The 18596-nt window shown below is 44.2% G+C and overlaps 1 protein-coding gene across 5 annotated transcripts in view; it reads left to right on the forward strand.

Annotated features, from left to right (window-relative positions):
* Pdgfra (platelet derived growth factor receptor alpha) overlaps positions 1-17477 on the forward strand; it is a 47453-nt gene extending 29976 nt beyond the window's left edge. For all 5 annotated transcript variants that reach the window (XM_003471663.5, XM_023565859.2, XM_013154428.3 and 2 more), the window contains exons 13-23: positions 655-759; positions 1138-1248; positions 1638-1791; positions 3046-3212; positions 6050-6165; positions 6505-6627; positions 8092-8203; positions 9624-9723; positions 9828-9933; positions 11373-11614; positions 14430-17477. In XM_003471663.5, the coding sequence (XP_003471711.1) occupies positions 655-759; positions 1138-1248; positions 1638-1791; positions 3046-3212; positions 6050-6165; positions 6505-6627; positions 8092-8203; positions 9624-9723; positions 9828-9933; positions 11373-11614; positions 14430-14577 (1484 nt within the window). In that variant the 3' untranslated portion in view covers positions 14578-17477. The remainder of the gene's footprint in view (positions 1-654; positions 760-1137; positions 1249-1637; positions 1792-3045; positions 3213-6049; positions 6166-6504; positions 6628-8091; positions 8204-9623; positions 9724-9827; positions 9934-11372; positions 11615-14429) is intronic.
* Positions 17478-18596: the final 1119 nt, after the last annotated feature.

The following is an 18596-nucleotide window of genomic DNA, read 5'->3' on the forward strand; positions in this document are numbered from 1 at the left end:
TCTTTCATGAGCACAGTCCTTCCAAGGCCAAGCTGTCCATGGTGCCCTAGAAACGTTCCTCATCATTCTTTAAGGGTGGTGAAAATGACTTTCTTTGTCTCTCTTGGTGGGCAGTAGCAGCCTGCGCTCCAGGCGTGTTCTGCCTCTGCTGTCGTGGCCTTCCTAGCCATGGGCAGCAGTGAGCTCGGCCCCAGGTTTTTCCTTACGTGACCCTGGAGACCAATGAACTTCGGAATGCTGAAGTATTTCCAGTGGTCAAAGATTTATTGATGCAAACAGTGCCTCTGTTTGCATGGTGGCCAATAGAAGGGTAGAGAACCAGGGAGCCATAGGTGGTAAGTGGAGGGGATCCTGGATCCTGGCCAGCACCAAGCTGGTAGCCAGGGTGTTCACACCAGGCCTGCACCCTCATCTCTCCCATTGGGTTGATGTTTTCCTTTCTCTCACAAATGTTATTTGACAAAAGCAATTACACTAATTTCCTTCCCTGTGGGATCAGTTCTTTTTCTGACGGGATGGCTTGGAGGAATAATTAGCTTACTCGATGCAGGAAAATCACACACCCAGCCATATGCTGGGTGTGCTGGCCTGGAAGCCACGGTGGCAGTGGGGCTGGGAGCTGGCGTGTGTGTTGATGGTTGTGCTTGCCCACAGGTCGCATCCTGGGATCCGGTGCCTTTGGGAAAGTGGTGGAGGGAACAGCATATGGGCTCAGTCGCTCCCAGCCTGTTATGAAGGTGGCTGTGAAGATGCTCAAACGTAAGCACTGCCTGTGAGGGTGCCTTGAATGGAGATGCTAATCATGAAGTACAATGCCTAAAAATAGCAAATTTAAGATTAGATCCTGGTTCTTTTGATTGTAGGTTACGTGTGTGTTTTAACCTTTTGGTCAGGTTTATTTTGAATCCTCTAGTTACTCTGAAAAACCAGGAGTTATCTCTAGCGACCTCTTCTTACTCTGACGACTGGAAACTAGTCATTAGGGTCTATGTAGACTGAATGGACCATCTGCTCCTCTTTTAGACTCTTGGTAAATAAATGATATCAAATCGCAGGATTAGCCTTGGTGCCAGCTTTCACGGAGAATGAGGAGTAGACAGTTTGGCTGCTCTGACGCACAGTGTATTTCTCCCACAGCCACAGCCAGATCCAGTGAAAAACAAGCTCTCATGTCTGAACTGAAGATAATGACTCACCTGGGGCCACACTTAAACATTGTGAACCTGTTGGGAGCTTGTACCAAGTCAGGTAGGCTCCCTGACCTGGGAGGGAGGCTGTGAATGCCACACCTAGGGCTACAAAAAGGGCTGGGTGAGGCTCAACCCAGCCCAAATTCTCCACGCCCAAACACACCAGTGAACGTGCATCTCCAGCAAAGTCCGCTGGTCCCACAGAACAATGGGAGAGAATTGTTTTTGAGCACTATCTCTTGTTGATCTGAGTGTAATTCGTAGAGCCGAGCATGGTGGCACGTATCTGGAATCTCAGCACTCTGGGAGGCTGAGGCAGAAGGATCACAAGTTCTACCCCAGTATGGACAGTGACACCCTGTTTCAAAAATCCAATTAAAAAGAAAATTCATGACTTTGTGTTCTTCATTTATATATGCATCTTCTAACTGATTTTGGCTCCCACAGGCCCCATTTACATCATCACCGAATACTGCTTCTATGGAGATTTGGTCAACTATTTGCATAAGAATAGAGATAGCTTCCTGAGCCGACACCCAGAGAAGCCCAAGAAAGAGCTGGACATCTTTGGACTGAACCCCGCGGATGAGAGCACAAGGAGGTGAGTATGAAGAGGCATGGCTGTGTTGTTACTTTATGAGCTTCACAAACAGACTCATGTCCTGATCCATTCCACACCTGCAGATTCAGTACTTGAGGTAGCAGACAGAATTTACGTGGCCTGGTCTTCATGATGGTGCCAGTGGATCATGGTGGCTGCAGGTGGCTCATTCTAGAATATCATGTGGGAAGGCTTGCTGTTGGATTTGGTCATTCTGGGCACCATTCTGCTTTTTATATGTAACCCACTTAGGAAGTGTAAGATGCAGGTCACTTGTTTTCTGTTTGTGTATTCCCTTCTGTTCTGTTCTGTTTGAGACAAGGTCTCACTGTGTCATACAGGCTGACTTTAAACTCATTTATGTAGCCCAGGATGGCCTCGAACTCATGGCTGTTCTCCTGCCTCAGCCTCCTGAGTTCTGGGTTTAAAGGTGTGCACCACCACGTCCAGCTGATTGTGGATCCACTTCTAAGAAACTGTCTGAGGATCTCCAAGTTTGAGCTACTTGTCCTTGATGAACATGGGCTGGTAAATCAAGCCAGTGGTAGTGGTCCCCTCACAGAAGCCTATGGGTAGAAATCTCTGTGGATGTGAAGATCTATAAGATCAGAAAATATAATGAGTTGGTGTAAATCCCTTAATGGACACCAAAAGGGTACTACATTGATTGAGCAGCAGAAATCATCTCCTCAGGCCACATGGCCACAGTGGATCAGGTTCATGGCTTATGGCTTGAGAAACAGAGAAAGAACATAATGACAATGTCAAGAAGTTTTTGAATTTTAAAGGTAGTAAACCTAACATTTTCTTAGTTGATGGCAACATATTCCCCCACCTTACATGTGGCTTTCAGGACGTCTGCACCCTTGATAAAGATGCAAGATGCACAGAGGCGTGCTAAAAACATGGGAGAAAAATGAATGCAACTGTCGTTTGTGGAGACCAAGTATTCTCAACGCTCAAGCTGTGGGATGAACCCCATTTACGTGGATGGGGTTCATTCCACAGCTTCCTTCTTAGATGCTGACTTTGAGATGATCTGCTTATTTGTGTGGTTGTGTGATGAACGCGCCCTGCCTCGGCCGCCCCATGTGAGGGATGCACGGTGGTTTTACTTTTGTCCACCCTGGAGCCGCTGTGCCTGCCTCAGTACCTGGTACATTGTGAATCTCCAGATCATCATCTGCTGTGCCACCTGCTCAGTGACGACTCCAGCGGTCACCCTGGGTGAAATCTCCTTGTCTGTTTTTACAGCTATGTGATTTTATCTTTCGAAAACAATGGCGACTACATGGACATGAAGCAAGCTGATGCCACGCAGTACGTCCCCATGCTGGAAAGGAAAGAGGTTTCTAAATACTCGGATATCCAGAGATCGCTGTACGATCGTCCTGCCTCGTATAAGAAGAAATCTATGCTAGGTAAAGGTGTCTGTGCTCACTCTGCTCATTGTGATCTTCCGGTGGTTTAATTTGACACTGAAAATACTCAGAGGAAAGTGAACAGGGATATAAGTAGACCTGCCATGGTCCCCAAATGCAGGGCTGCTCAGCCTGGTCTGTGACATGTTACAAGTCTGTACCCTGTGAATTAAAAAGAATAAAGACAGACTTAATGTGGTGAACTCCTCAAGCTTTACACGTAGTCACTTTAAGAAATAATTTATTCTGATATAATGGCCTTCATTTTTGGTTAGCTTGTTTCTGAAAACTGTCTTTTAACATTTCTTTTTCATTGTTGGGGACTGAACCCTGGTACTTGCATATAATATAATGCTCCGTTAAATACCATTAAATTGTATCCAGTTCTCCACCCTCTTTCTTTAAATGAAAGCATGGTGATAGAAAGATTTTTAATGCCTTTGCGTGGAAAAAAATTAAAAGTTGGTAGTCTTACATTATTTCCTCATCGTGGTTTGTTTTTTTCTTAAGTTACAAGATTTTGATATCTGTGAGTTTCATTAACCCTTGGTTTTAGCTTTTCTAACTTCCAATCTGTGGCAGAAACTGGAGAATAGGTAATTTGAGGTTATATCTCCTGACAGGTGTTTCTGTTGACTCTTGTTAGAAGGCAGATCCATCTGTTTTCAAAGCAGAAGTGTATGTGGTAGGTTGAAGTGATTTGTAATTCCTGGGTGCCTGGCTGATACCACACCAGATGGACCACCTCCCATCTGCTCCAGGGTGGCCCCCAGCCCTGGGTTAACCACAGACTTGGAGTAGGGTCGCTGTTGGATGGATCTCATCTTAGCTTTTCTTGTGTTCCTGTTGGTTGATGCAAAAGTGTTGAGCTGCCATGGAATTTGTTTTGAAAATCACAGATGTACTCTGAGTACTTGCAGGGTTCTTAGGTAAAAGATGCAATCCATATAAAAGAAAAGAATGTGCTTGTTTTGCAAAGCTCAGTACACAATATTTTCTATTTTCTCCAGCTCCAAGTTCCATTCATTTCTCATTGCCAAATGGGTGAACTTCCAAGTGCTTTTTAAAAGGCGAGCCAATGAGTTATCGGAACCAGTGCTTCCTCTGCCCTCCCACATTGTTAAAAATAGTTTATGTTGCTTCCCAGGCTGAGCTGGTGGACTTGGCACCAGACGTCAGGGGAACCTGAGTCATGCTCAGGCCCAGGCCCTGTTGGCAGGCAGACCACTGTTTTCTGGCCTTCCTGTAGCTGGCTGAAAAATATGAATGGCTGGAATCACTTTTCACTGGCCTGAACATTCTCAGAAAGGACCGAGAACTGCTGGCTTAGATTGCCTTCTTCCTCGAAAACTCTGGGACCCTTCCAGACGGGGTGAACTGGGGAAAATGGGCAAGTTACAAACACAGGAAGTCAGTGGCCCTGATCTTAAAGATTGCTCCCTCACCTGGTTGGCAGTTGATTCAATTGATGAATTATAAATCAGGTACTATGAAGTTAGCAATAAAAAGAAAATAAGGCCAGGTGTGGTGGCACCCACCTGTAATCCAGTTGCTTGGAAGACTGAAGCAGGAACATTGCCATGAGTTTGAGGCAAGTCTGGGCTACATAGGGAGTTCGAGGCCAACCTGAGCTACATAGTGAGATCGTATCTCAAATGAATGAATACAGAAAATACTTTTCAGAGTCCTCATATTATGAAAGATCTGAGTATGTACGTGTGTGTGAATTTTAAAGATGCCAATGGCAATTGATTACTAAAAAACTGGGAGCAAACAAACAAATGAAACACACACACACACACACACACACACACACACACATGAATGAACCCATTAGGGAGATCTCTTTAGGTTGGTCCTTAGAGCTATATGTGTATACACATGCATACAAGCCAGGTGTGTGTTTCCACATGCTAGCTGATACTTCTTATCCAGAATGTTTGGGACCAAAAATGCTTTGGATTCTTTTCAGATTCTGGAATTTTCACAAGTAAGTAATGAACAGTCTTAGGGCAGGATTCCAACTCTAAACACAAAATTCACTAATATTACAATTACTGCATGGACTTCATACATGCAGGCTGTCTGTAGTTTATTTATACAATATTTTTTAGGGCACGTATACAATAATACCTTGGTTTGTGAACTTAATTTATTCTATGATTTTGGAAAAGATGGCTGCATTTGTATTTGTGTGGGACAGATGACCATGGTCATGTTTGTTACTCCATGCAGTTTGTAAACAAAAGCATTTGTGACCTGAGGTACCACTATATATTGACTGATTTGTAACCTAAGGTCAGGGGTGGAATTCTCCATGTGTGATGGCATGTCAGTCAATAGTAAATTTTGGATTTTAAAGTACTTTAGGTTTTGGGTTTCTTGGTTTGGTTAGTAATGCTCAATTTGTACATATTGCGTCTTTCTTTCTTTCTTTCTTTCTTTCTTTCTTTCTTTCTTTCTTTCTTTCTTTCTTTCTATCAGGATCTTCCCATGTAGGCCAGGCCAAGAACTCTCAGCAGTCCTTCCTCAGCTTCCCAAGTGCTGGAGTTACAGGCATGCGTCCACCATGCCCAGCTTATATATTGCTTTTTTAAATAGAATATCTCAGTATTTATTTATTCACAGTGCTGGGGATTGAACCAGGGTTCTCAAGCATGCTCCACCTTGAGCTCCACCTCCCGGGCCCCTTGACATAGTTGTTCACCCAGAAGGTCCACAGATTGTAAAAAGTGCCTCTAGCTATGTTCTTTGGCCAGTGCTCAGCAAGCTGAGTTTGGAGTGGATGAGCTGTCATGCTGTCTACCAGCCCAACACATTTCCTTCCTCTGCTGCAGATTCAGAAGTCAAAAACCTCCTCTCAGATGATAACTCTGAAGGCCTTACTTTGTTGGATTTGTTGAGCTTCACCTATCAAGTTGCCCGAGGAATGGAGTTTTTGGCTTCAAAAAATGTAAGTTCAAGGAACAGAGACCTCTTGAGACAGGGCCACAGATTTCCAAGCGGGGAGGAGACACTGGGAAGGAGATCTCAGAGCAGTATCACTGCTTCTCCTTCCCTGACCTTTCCGCCTTTTCCCTGAGCAGGGCTGGGGCCTGTCATTCTCAGGTGTCCCATGGCTCCAGAGCCGTCTGTTTGTTAGGGTATGGGCTGAAGGCCGAGCTCTTGTGGCCTTGCGGACGGCATGCTAGGCAGCTCCAAGTACCACCAGAGAGTGGCCAGTCTTGCAGCCACACTGCTGTCTTATCACAGATGGATTCGTTTTGAAATTGTTTCTTGCTTTTCCATGCAGTGTGTCCACCGTGACCTGGCTGCTCGCAACGTCCTCCTGGCACAAGGGAAAATCGTGAAGATCTGTGACTTTGGCCTGGCCAGAGACATCATGCATGATTCGAACTACGTGTCAAAAGGCAGCGTATGTACCTTTATTCTTATCTGATGCACTCACCCTTCTCTGCCCTTTAATTTCTCAAGTTGTTGCTTTTTGAATTTGCTGCCCTTGTGTTTGCAGTAGAGCCCATGAGATTTGTGAGTGGGCTTCCCGGGGTCTCAGGCTCTGCACAGATGGCTGGAGCACGCATATCTGCTTCATCCCATGGGGCTAGGTTTTGGGAGTGAGTTCCTTGTCCATGGCATTCCTTAGTGTCCTTGTTGATAGGAGAGAGGCAGGAGTGGTACCCAACTCCCAAGCTGCCGTGAGGAAGTTAATAAGGGAATTCATGTAAAGTGCATAGAGTAGACCCTAGAAAAACCGTAATTGTTACCTCTTAGCAGGTAAGTTGTATGTACACATGTATAAGCACACATTTCTAAGCGGTGCCACTAATTTTTAAGCTTCTAGCATAAAGTAAATGTGACCAGTAGAATGTTAAAACTATTTGCATTAATGTATCTTAGGGGTCCAGTTTGCTCAAAGACAGTCTTTGCATTGTTTATTTGACACATCGCCTCTGTCCCTCCCTTGTAAGCAGATGAAGTAGGTTAGAATACATCAGCCACCTGAAGGCACAGTTCCAAAGCGCTCCCTTACACAGGTTGTGGGACGGCTCTTGGTTCCCGCATCTACCTGGCGAGGGGCTTGGGCCTGTGTCCATGCTCTGAGTGGTCATGGTCTATGACCATGCTGCTTCCAAGTACCTTCCACACATCATTGAAGACTGATAGAGCCGAGTTCTGTCCTGACTGCATAGAGCTCTGGATCTCTCATTATTTCTCTAGCAATCCCGGGGGATGAAAGGATGCTAGTGTGGCACCTTCTTTAGTCTTTCCACCAAAGTTTGGACCGGCTTCTCAAAAGAGGAGCTAGTACTAGGAATTGCTTCTTGTCTCTTGAAGTCCAGTAGCTGTAATTGCCTCACAGGTCACTAGATCTATTCTTAATTTTGTGATTGGGAATACCTTAAAAGAGGGTACGGATCTGTTTAGGGCTTAATTATACTTCACAGGTCACAGTTCAGTATTAAGTGTTTTGGGCTATTATTCCTGTAGAAGAGCAGCCTTAACTGCCATTTGTAAGTATTAAGGATCCACTGGGTAGCTGGGCCTGTAATCTCTGCATTCTGGGAGGCCGAGACAAGAGGATTACAAGTTCAAGTCCATCCTGTGCAATTCAGTGACTTAGTGAGACCTTGACTAAAAATAGAAAGGAGGTGTAGCTTAGTGCAAAGGTCCTGGGTTCAATCTGAGTCCTGGGGGGAAGAAGAGAAGAGCCACTAGATACTGAGAGAGCAACAATTTGTGAACAAATTGTGCACAAAATACATTCTATGGAATAAGATCATCAGTTATTCTTAGCCCAAGGAGGACCCCTTCCCATTTCTGCTACCGCAGATCATTCTTGCGTAGGCTGGAGGTTAATTTGCTCGTTCCTTCCCTGCAGACTTTCTTGCCTGTGAAGTGGATGGCTCCTGAGAGCATCTTCGACAACCTCTACACCACCCTGAGTGACGTCTGGTCTTACGGCATTCTGCTCTGGGAGATCTTCTCTCTTGGTATGTGCCTGACCCCTCTTCTTCTTTGGACAGTTCTGGAACAGCCTGGAAGGGAAATGTGTTTGTCCGCTCAGGATATGCGCTCTGTTAAGCTGTGTGATCAGGCAAACTGCAACTGCTTCACCTACCCATTGGCCTCTGCTATGTCTGCTGCACACTTGTGCAAACTGAGATAGGTGTTGGAGGCTGTACCCCCACCACCCAGGCCTCTGTGCATCTCTTCTGGGCCATGCCAGAGTGATTCTCATTCTCTGGAAGTGTGCTGAGGAATCTACCTGCTGGCTGCCTTTTCATTTTGGCCTTTGACTTAAATGGTTCCCCAGTGGAGCTGCCTCTCTGCACCCAGGGAGGACCGGCAGTGTGGTCATTATTCTGGAGAAGAGAAACTTCCAGACATTTGGCTGGCCAGTGGATGCCCTAAGAGAAGGGTAAGGAAAGACCCTGACCTCCCTGGTTCTTGAGGGAGAGAAAACTCAGTCTTAGATGTGAGTCATGTGCTGCTGGCTTAAAACTGCAGTGCAAGCCCTGGGACACCAGAAAGGAGTCCTGATGAGCTTTGGAGATTGTCAGAGAGGAAATTCTACAGGACCTGCTTTCAGCCGTAAAAGCATGAACCATTTCATGAATGTATCTGTTATTTATTTATTTATTTTTTCTTTTTACTGGTACCGGGGATCGAACTCACGACTGCCTGCTTCCAAGGCAGGCGCTTATGCTGCTGAGCTAAATCCCCAGCCCCATGTATCTGTTATTTTGATATGAAAGTAAAGTGTGTCTTCCCTCCCTAGTCTCCTACTCCTCTTTCCCTGAGGATCACCCTGCATCACTCCAGTTTGGGGCTTACTGTGTCTCAGACTCCTTGAAAAAAAGAGAATTTCTAGGCAATGCAAGCCCCAACTTTGACTTTCACTGTAATCACTTTGAACGTTACTGGGGAGAATGACTTTCCTGCCTTCGATTCAAAATTCCTCCTTGTTTTTCCAGCTTGCTTGTATATGTAGCTGCAGTAGCCAGAAAACACTGAAAAATACTTTAGTATTTTTTCTTTTTTTTTTAAGGCTAAGTATTTGTTTTTATTTTTATTTATTTTATATACTTGTTTTTCAAATCCTTGAAATTTTATGCAAGGATACAATGGAAGAAAAAAGAAGAAGAAAAAAACTGCAACGAAATTTCAAAACACTTTAGTATTTTTTTCTAAAGATGCATAACTTTTACATCAGGTGTTTGGACTTGGCCAACCTAGAGTTCTAGTTAAATTTAAGATTTGAGCAGGCCTTTGAGGTCCAGGAAAGTATGTTTCCCTGAAAGACCAAACTGTCAGGACTTCAGGGTTGCAGAGATCCCTAACATGCCATCACCCCAAGTGTCCCGCAGTGTGTGGTGCCTTTATCACAATGCTTGCCTTCCTTGCTCTTAGGTGGCACGCCCTACCCTGGCATGATGGTAGATTCTACATTCTACAACAAGATCAAGAGCGGGTACCGGATGGCCAAGCCTGACCACGCCACCAGTGAAGTGTGAGCTCCCTCCCCACCCGTGGGCCATGTCCCCGCCCTGTGGTCTGTGGGGTGGAATGCCCACAGACGTTCCTTGTGCCCACTCTGAGCCTGTGCCTTTCTAGCTATGACATCATGATGCAGTGCTGGAACAGTGAACCCGAGAAGAGACCCTCTTTTTACCACCTGAGTGAGATAGTGGAGACCCTGCTGCCTGGACAGTATAAAAAGGTTTGTCTGGGCGTCTTACAGCGGTGGGCAAAGGGAGGAGAGCTGGTAGTTATGCCCCTGAGCAGTGCTGTCTATTCATCATGTCTGAAAGGAGCATTTTCAAAGCAGTGTATAGATTTTGTGATTCTGTGGCCGGGGCTCACAGTATGCTCCATGGGTCCCTGGTAGCAACGATGAATGAAAGCCCTCTCCTTCCCTGGGGCTCCCCTTTCATCTTGTGTGTTTGACACCTGTAAGCACTTTATCCTCCAGATGTTCACGTATCTGCTGTGCAGTTAGAAGTCTCAGGACATCCATGGCCATTAAATCGCTAATTTGAATGCATTTAAATCCACGTGAAATTGGCTTTTACCTGCTGTCCAGAAGGGACAGCCTCAGCTGTTATCTGTGGCTTCAGTTGGTTTTCTGTGGCATAAGAAGCATTGTTCAAAGGAACAAATGTAATTTCACGGAGCCAGGCAGTAGATGGGAATGAAAAAAACAACTTTTTGCTGAAGCCTTGGGAAGGAAACCGGGGGGAACTTGTCTAACAGATTTTGCCTCTTAGATTCAGATTAGTCACTGCGTGGGCTTCTCATCTCACTGCTTCTCTTCCTCCTTCTCCAGGAGGAGGAGGAGGAGAAGGAGGAGGAAGAGGAGCAGTAGCAGCAGCAGCAGCAGGAGCTTATACTGGAGCCTGCCATAAGTTGAGCTAGAAGTTAAATACTTTAGTTTGTTGTTTGTTGACGCTCTCACTAGCCTTGTGCTGCTCATAAATGCAGCAGGAGAAGCAGAAAGACATTAACCTGCAATGCTCTGATTGGTGGAGATGTGTTGATGGGAAGGATTAAAACTGTTGTTGAGTATGGAGTTTTTATACGGAAGGTTGGACTTGCCTGACATTTAGGGATGAGGAACAAGTTGGGAATTATGTTCCCACTGAAGCCTGTGCCTCCTCCTATGGGGACCTGTGAGGGCCCTGGAGACTCTCAGTGGTAGGACAGAGGGCTCAATTCTCATCCTGGGGTGAGGGAAGGGTGTAGGCACCTGGGTAAATGTACTGACTTGGGAAAGGCCTCCTGATCGGAAGACCTACTGGCAGATCTGTGCCCCTGGCAGTCCTTTCATGTCCCCGCCTCTGGGGATGGTTGATGTTGGACTCTTGCAGTTGTGTAAACCCTACCTGTCTCTGACGTCATCTGGAAACCCATACAGTTGAGTCATCATGATTTCTGTTTTTGAAGGTTTTTTTGTTTTTGTTTTTGGAGGCAGAGTCTCATTATGTAATTCAGAGTGGCCTTGAACTCCTTGTGTGTAGCCCAGGCTCACCTTGAACTTGTAGCCTCCCAGGTGCTGGATTATAGTCATGCGCCACCACACCTGACTTCATTGTGAATTTCTGAGTATCTGTGTTCATTTTTATAGCCCAGTCAGTAAATATGTCACATGAATGCTTACAGAGTTATGAGAAAATCCACCTGGACTTCCTGAAGAGTGACCATCCCGCTGTGGCACGTATGCGCGTGGACTCAGACAACACGTACATCGGTGTTTCCTACAAAAATGAGGAAGACAAGCTGAAAGACTGGGAGGGTGGCCTGGATGAGCAGAGACTGAGCGCTGACAGTGGCTACATCATCCCTCTGCCCGACATCGACCCTGTGCCTGAGGAGGAAGACCTGGGCAAGAGGAACAGGCACAGGTAGACATGGGCGGCCACCTGGGTTGTGCCTCCCCTGCTCCCACAGCTTGAGGGGACCCCTGCTCTGGCTACCAGAAGGAGGCTTTCCTGGGTGGCAAACTGTACTCTGGGAGCCTCTGCAGCTTCTAAAGCTCCTCCTGAAAGAGTCTGCTATGCCTCTGGCTCCCGGGGCTGTGGCGGGGCAGGGGATCAGGCTTCCCTAGTAGAGAACCTTTGAAGCAAGTCATCGGGAATATTCCTCGACAAAGGACAAAGAGAGAAAGGAGGAGGGCAGGTTTATTCAAGGTCTGTGTTGCGTATCATCAGTCCCATCTCTTCTGTCTTTGTTCAGGGCATGGTATGTCCCTCATGACTCCATCAAGGAGACCGTGGCCTGTGTAAGGAAGGCTGGGTGTGTGCATGTGTGTGCGTGTGGACCCAAAGCTCAAGGCCTTGGGCTTACACAGGCTCGTCAGCTTAGTCAATAGCCTTCTCCTAAGGCTCAGCTGGTGGTCTCAGCTGGTAATGGAAGGATGACACAGGGTCTTGCTGTAGAAGGTTCAGGAGTTCCACGTTTGAGTCCCTGAAGAGCCAGGTTCTGGGCTGCTAGATGGGTCCTGTGGCTTGGGAACCAGTCGTAAAACAGATTGTCAACCCTGGGATCTCCCATGACATTGACAAACAGGGAAGGTGATCTGGCCTAGTCTCAGTGGAAGTTAGCTTCCTCTGTCCCCACATATCTGCCTGGTCCTTGTGAACAGACCAACAGAAAGATGAGAACACCAGGCCAAGAGGGCCAGAGCCAAGGGACCTGACCTACCTGTTAGTTGTCCCCAAGGAGGAAGCTAACAGTCCCTATCACAGAATCCCTCCTAGTAGGACCATAGATACAGTACCCAAGATTGACTCAGGCTTAGTACCCAAGGATTGACTCAGGTCCTCAGTAAGTACCAGGGCTCCAGGGACAGTGTCCAGCTCCTAAAGAGAGGGGCATCAGGGCCAGGGAGTCATCAAGACCAGTCACATGGACTGAGATTCTAAATGAGATGTCAGGGTACAAGTGGGGGAGGGTGCAAGCGAGGAGGTGAGGGGAAGCCTTAGGTGTAGGGAAGATCACAGCCATGGGATCTTCACATCTCAGGAACCCTACGCAGCTGCATGAGTCTGGAGGTGGGTGGCAGAAGACTGTTTGCTGCAGGCTTCCAGTTGGCCAGGCTCCGTTCCCTGCCTGGGGCTAGATACAGCACAAAGGAGTCAGAATAAGCCAGGCAGGCAGACAGAAACACTAATAATTGCAAGCAACTGGAGGGTGAGAATCTTGCCTGTCTCCGTGTCTCTCTCCCTGTCTGTGTCTCTCCCGCTTCACCCCCATGGACTGACCAACTGCTCTTTATGGTCTGTGTGAATTGCATGGTGCAGCAGTCTCCTGCTGAGAATAAAGCGGGTCCTACCCATCAGATAATAATCAGTGTGGAGCAAAAATATACACATAAAGGCATGGAGAGTGATACAAGGCAGCATAAGGATAAGACAGCAAGAGGTCACAGAACGGGGGACAGACGGGAATCATGACAGGCTGGATTTTAGGGAAGACTGTTTTCCAAAAAGCTCTTGAGAAAAACATAAAATGTATAGGAATATTACGAGAATACACATAACGCTTAGCATTACCAGTTTCTAGCATTTTATATTTGCTTTATCTGGCCATATATATATATATACATACATACATACACACATATACATAATATATATATATATGAAATTGGTGTTGCGTATTTCACACTAAACTCATATTTTGTTTTTTGTCATTTGAAAGTAAGAAACACTAAGATACTTTACCCCTAGTATTTCAGTACAGATTTCCTAAGAAAAACAGTTCTCTCCTGTGTGACCACAATATCACGATCTTGCATAAGAAAATCAATAACTAGCTGGGCATGATGGCACATGCCTGTAATCCCAGCACTCAGAAGGCTGATGCAGAAAGATTGTGCATGTAAGCCAGCCTGGGGTATATAATGAGTTCAAGATCAACCTGGACAGCACAGCATGACCTTCTCTCAAAAAAGCCCAAAATAACAAAAGCAACTCTCCCATTTTCTGATATAATCTAATATCCAGGATTTATTCAAATTTAGATACAAGTTTGGAGACTAATAATTGCAAGCATTTACTGAGCATTTATTATGTGTTATGGGGCATTTATTATGTGTCTTATAGTTGTTAACTTAGCATGCTGTTTCATTAGCAAGGAAATAAACTCAAGCCCAAGGGGTTAAGTAACATGTGTGAAATCCATTCCAGACCTAAGCCTGTCTTACCCAAGAACTGCCCTTCTCCCTCAATAAAGAATAAAGAGCCTTCACTTGGTCCTTTAAGCCTCTGGGAACACAGTTTGGCTACTCAGGAGATTCTTGGGAGACCAAAGGGGTGTGGCTACAGTGTGCAATTGAGTTCATTTTTTTTTTTTTTTGCATTTTCTTTTCTGTGCTTTTTGATCAGGCATTGCTGATTTTCTCTTCCATGAATAGGAAAAGTAGACATTGTTACTAGATTCTGCAGAATCCAGCTTGCTGGAAGTGTAGATGAGAGACTTGGCAGAAAGGAAGGAAAGCTGAGAGGTATGCAGCTGGGTTGTCCAGTAGCCTGTGCTGAAAGTCTTGTGAGCAGCTGTCCCTCTCAGTGACAGCCTTGCCACCCCGTACAGCCCAAGGCTGAACGCCAGACAATCCATGGTGGGAAGAACCCATCTGTCCTGGTGGCCACCTGGAAGGGCACCGCAGGACAGCCAACCTGTACGTGGGTTTTAACTTTCCTTCTCTCCTTTGGACAGCTCTCAGACCTCTGAAGAAAGCGCCATTGAGACAGGCTCCAGCAGTTCCACTTTCATCAAGAGAGAGGACGAGACCATCGAGGACATTGACATGATGGATGACATTGGCATAGACTCCTCGGACCTGGTGGAGGACAGCTTCCTGTAACTGGCAGATCCAGTGGGCACCTTCTACTCCAGGAGCTACCTGTGGGTCCCTTTAAGAAAACCACTTTATTGCAATGCAAAGGTTGAGACTTGAATGATGGTGACGGGGACTTTCCAGCCGTGGGCCCGGGGAGCCCTCTGGATATGAGCGAGTGGGACTTTTGAAATGAACTTTTTCGGTGTTGCCTCTTGCAATGCTTCAGTAACATCTCAGTGGCCTGTGAAGTTTGGAAATAGAAGGACAGGGAATAATAGGCCACAGAAAAATGAGTTTTGTGTTTCAAGGGCTTTGGTGAGATTTCCACATGCACAATTTGTACTGCAACAAACACTAGCGTTGTAATTATGTAAATAACTCTAACCAAGGATGTGTTTAGATTTGCATTAATCGTCTTCTCTGGACTTTTGAAGAGACCACTCAATCCATCCATGTACTTCTTTTTTCGAACCTGGTATCAGCTGCTGTTGAATTTTCTTATGAAGTGCATGCAAAACCACTTTTGAACCTTAAAAGGTACTGGTACTATCACATTTTACTTTTTTCTTAGTGTTAAAGAGATAAAAAAATAACAATTAACCAACTTTGTTTAATAGATTTGGGTCCTTTAGCAGCCCAACGACTCATTTTCATATTGTAACCTATATTTATAATAATACTACTGTTATCAGTAATGCTAAATGTGTAATATGTAACATGATCTCCCTACAGAGAAAGCACAACTTAAAGAAAAAACCCTTTACTAAGTAGGTGACAAGTTTGATCGTTTTTGGCATTTACCTTAAATAACATATGTTTCTTTATAAAACACAATAGCTTTAGTGGATTAAATTTAGTCAACATAGAGAGCAAAGTGTAAGTAACATTGTCCAGGAAGTCAGAGTTTTTAATTATATAGGCTCCCTAATCCCTTCTACTAAAAACAGTTAATGACCTCTGAAGTAATGGGATTAGAAACAAACCCCTGAATCCTAAATGTCCTTGATATAAAGGCAAAATCCTTTTGCTGTGACCCAGTGGAAATCACAGGAATCAGCCAAAAGACTGAACTCACAGAGCTTTTTTTTATGACTAAGAATACCTTTGGTGGATCCCAACATGCATTTTAAAATCTGTGAACCTTAAAAGTCAGAGGGATGCCCTCAAGTCAGCTCCTTTCTTTCATCTCTTACCCTAAAGAGAAGGAGCTTGAAGCCCTGAGGTCACAAAGGTGTTTTTTCGTGTGCATCAGCCTGGCTTTTCAGTTCCCACGTGGAACTGGCAGTGGGAACCACTAGATTCTGCAGAATCCAGAAATTCTGCATTATTAAGTCTAACAGAAACAGGAATCTCATTTTTATAAACACCCTGGCTATTCTGATCAGCCAGTTTTCAGAAACACTGGCTTAGGTTACAGGAGGTTGCCATGGGGGAAGAAAAACAATTTGAAATTTGGATCTGGACTAGAAGTCAACCATGCAGGAAGCCAACTATTAAAGTCCTTGGCTTCAGGTCAGTGACATTTAATACCATATATATAGCAATTGCTACCCTTAATTTAGCTTTCCAGTCTTAGCTGAGGCTGAGAAAGTTAGAATTTGTTTTTTTGGCACATCTTCCAAAATTCAAGACGAAGTAAAGATGCTGTTTCCCACTGCATGGGGGATTTGGACTCATCTTCCCCCAGGAAAAGGCGTGTGTAAAAACAATCAAATTCCACATGCCAAATCTCTGAATAGCCAGGTCAATATTTTATGAAAAAGGCTGAAAAGTTTTCCTGGTATTTTGGGTGTAGGTGGGAGGATAGATTGTCACATCCATCCAGACCATCGAACTGGTTGGTATGAGTTCATTGGCATTCTTTGCAGTGTGTTTAATTGCTGACACCGTATGAATGAAACATGGGCTGTGATTACTGCAATCACTGATGTGCTTCCAGCAGGTGGTGCCTTAGAAGATGTAGAAGCAATAATGAGGTCCTTGAGTACCTACTAGTGGAATCTCAATGCAAGCCCCAACTTTCTTGTCCCCCTTCTCCATAGCAAGTGTGAAGACTGAGCCAGATTGGCCAATTAAAAATGAAAACCTGATTTGGTTCCATAGAACCAATTAGACTTGAAATACATTTGTGTTTCTAGAATCACAGCTCAAGTATTCCATTTATCACTCACTCTCCCGCACAGGCTTATTTTGTTGGTGCTTTGCCTTCTGATGCTACTTTAAGTCTTGTATGATACTGTGAGACTGGATGAAGTCTGAGGCCGGTGGTTTCCAGTCGTTATCAGTGCACCCACCTGAAATGATGAAAGACTACATTGTTAAAACTGTGTTTCCCAGATTTGTTTCTTTCTCTCTCTCTCTCTTTTTTTTTTTTTTTGCCGTCTGTAAAGTCCCCAGAAAAAAATTTGCTAATCCTTCCCACTTTCTATTTTTATGATGACAATCAAAGCTAGCCCAAGAAACACAATTTGTGGCTTTTAAAATGATCAGTGATATCCTTACAATGTGGTCTGCCAATCTGTACAAAATGGTCCTATTTTTGTGAAGAGGGACGTAAGATAAAATGATGTTATACATCAATATGTATATATGTATTTCTATATAGACTTGGAGAATACTGCCAAACCTTTATGACAAGCTGTATCACTGCCTTTGTTTATATTTTTTTAACTGTGATATTCCCCACAGGCACATTAACTGTTGCACTTTTGAATGTCCAAAATTTATATTTTAGAAATAATAAAGAGAAAAATACTTACATGTTCCCAAAACGGTGGTGTGGTGAATGTGTGAGAGAAACTAACTTGATAGGGAGGCTCTACCCATATGAAATGTATTCCAAATGCCCCGTTCCTGTTTTTATTTTGAAACGTGTAAATGAAGATCTTTATATTTCAATAAATGATATATGTAATTTAAAGTTATGCTGAGGTTCCAGCATTTTTTTGGTTTTTGTTTTTAGTTTAACTGTAACTGTTAAAGCAATCCTGTTCAACTTGCTTTCTTAGCAAAATTTCAGTTAACTTCTGTATTATTGCTTTGGATGACCCAATGAAGAATTTAAGGTTCAAGGTGTTATTCAAACCAGTTAGTTTTCAGATGCAGTATTTGATGTCAACATGATCGGCACATGGCTCATCTTTGATTCCGTCTTTTTGTTTGCTTGTTCTTATTTTCTGGTGTTTTCCTCTCCTACATAAAGAAGACAGACTGGCATTTACTCTGTACAACATTTGAACAGTGTATAAGCATATAGAATATAATAGTGAAGCCTTTTTTCAAATGTATCTTTTCCTCTGTCGCTGTCTTGTTTCCTAGAGACAAAAGTACATGATTTGATATTTTTAAATTAGTTTTTCAGTCCCTTTTCTATGCATCTGTGTATATCTGTGTACTTTTGATTCATATTTTGCCTAAACAAGATTGCACTCTATGAAATGTTTTGTGATGTGCTATTTTTAAAATAGAGAATTAAAACAATTTTAGGTTCACAACAAAATATGAGATGTGATTTAAAAAATACAATAAATGTTTAAGTTGGTAAAAAATTATTATATGGGTGTAATGGCACACACCTGTAATTCCAGCACTCGGGAAGCTGAGGCAGGAGGATTGTTGTGAGTTCAAGACCAGCCTGGGTTACAAAGTGAGCTCAAGGCCAGCCTGAACTGCATAATGAGACCCTATCTCAAAAAGGCAAAAAAAATTTTTACAGTTAAGGACATGTTGCCATGAATCTCCCTCAAAATATCCCCCCTTGCTTGCACATAATTACCACATGGTTCTTTCGAAGCAGTCGTAGAAGTCCTCTTTCATGAGTGTCTTTGCTTGCATTGTCCTGGCTGCTCAGTGTCCTGAACTGATTCACAATGTTTACTTCTCACAGTCATTTTGATTTGGGGGAAGAGCCAGAAGCTGCACAATGCCAGATCTGGTGAACACCATGGGTGAGGAGGCACCATAATGTTTTTACCTGACAGAAATTGCCATAATCATTTGATTGCAGGGCTGTCATAAAATACAGTGAATGTTAAAATTTTAAA

The sequence above is a fragment of the Cavia porcellus genome, unplaced genomic scaffold, assembly GCF_034190915.1.
Source record: "Cavia porcellus strain 051 isolate PalLab524CR breed Dunkin Hartley unplaced genomic scaffold, mCavPor4.1 scaffold_30, whole genome shotgun sequence".
NCBI lineage: Eukaryota > Metazoa > Chordata > Mammalia > Rodentia > Caviidae > Cavia > Cavia porcellus.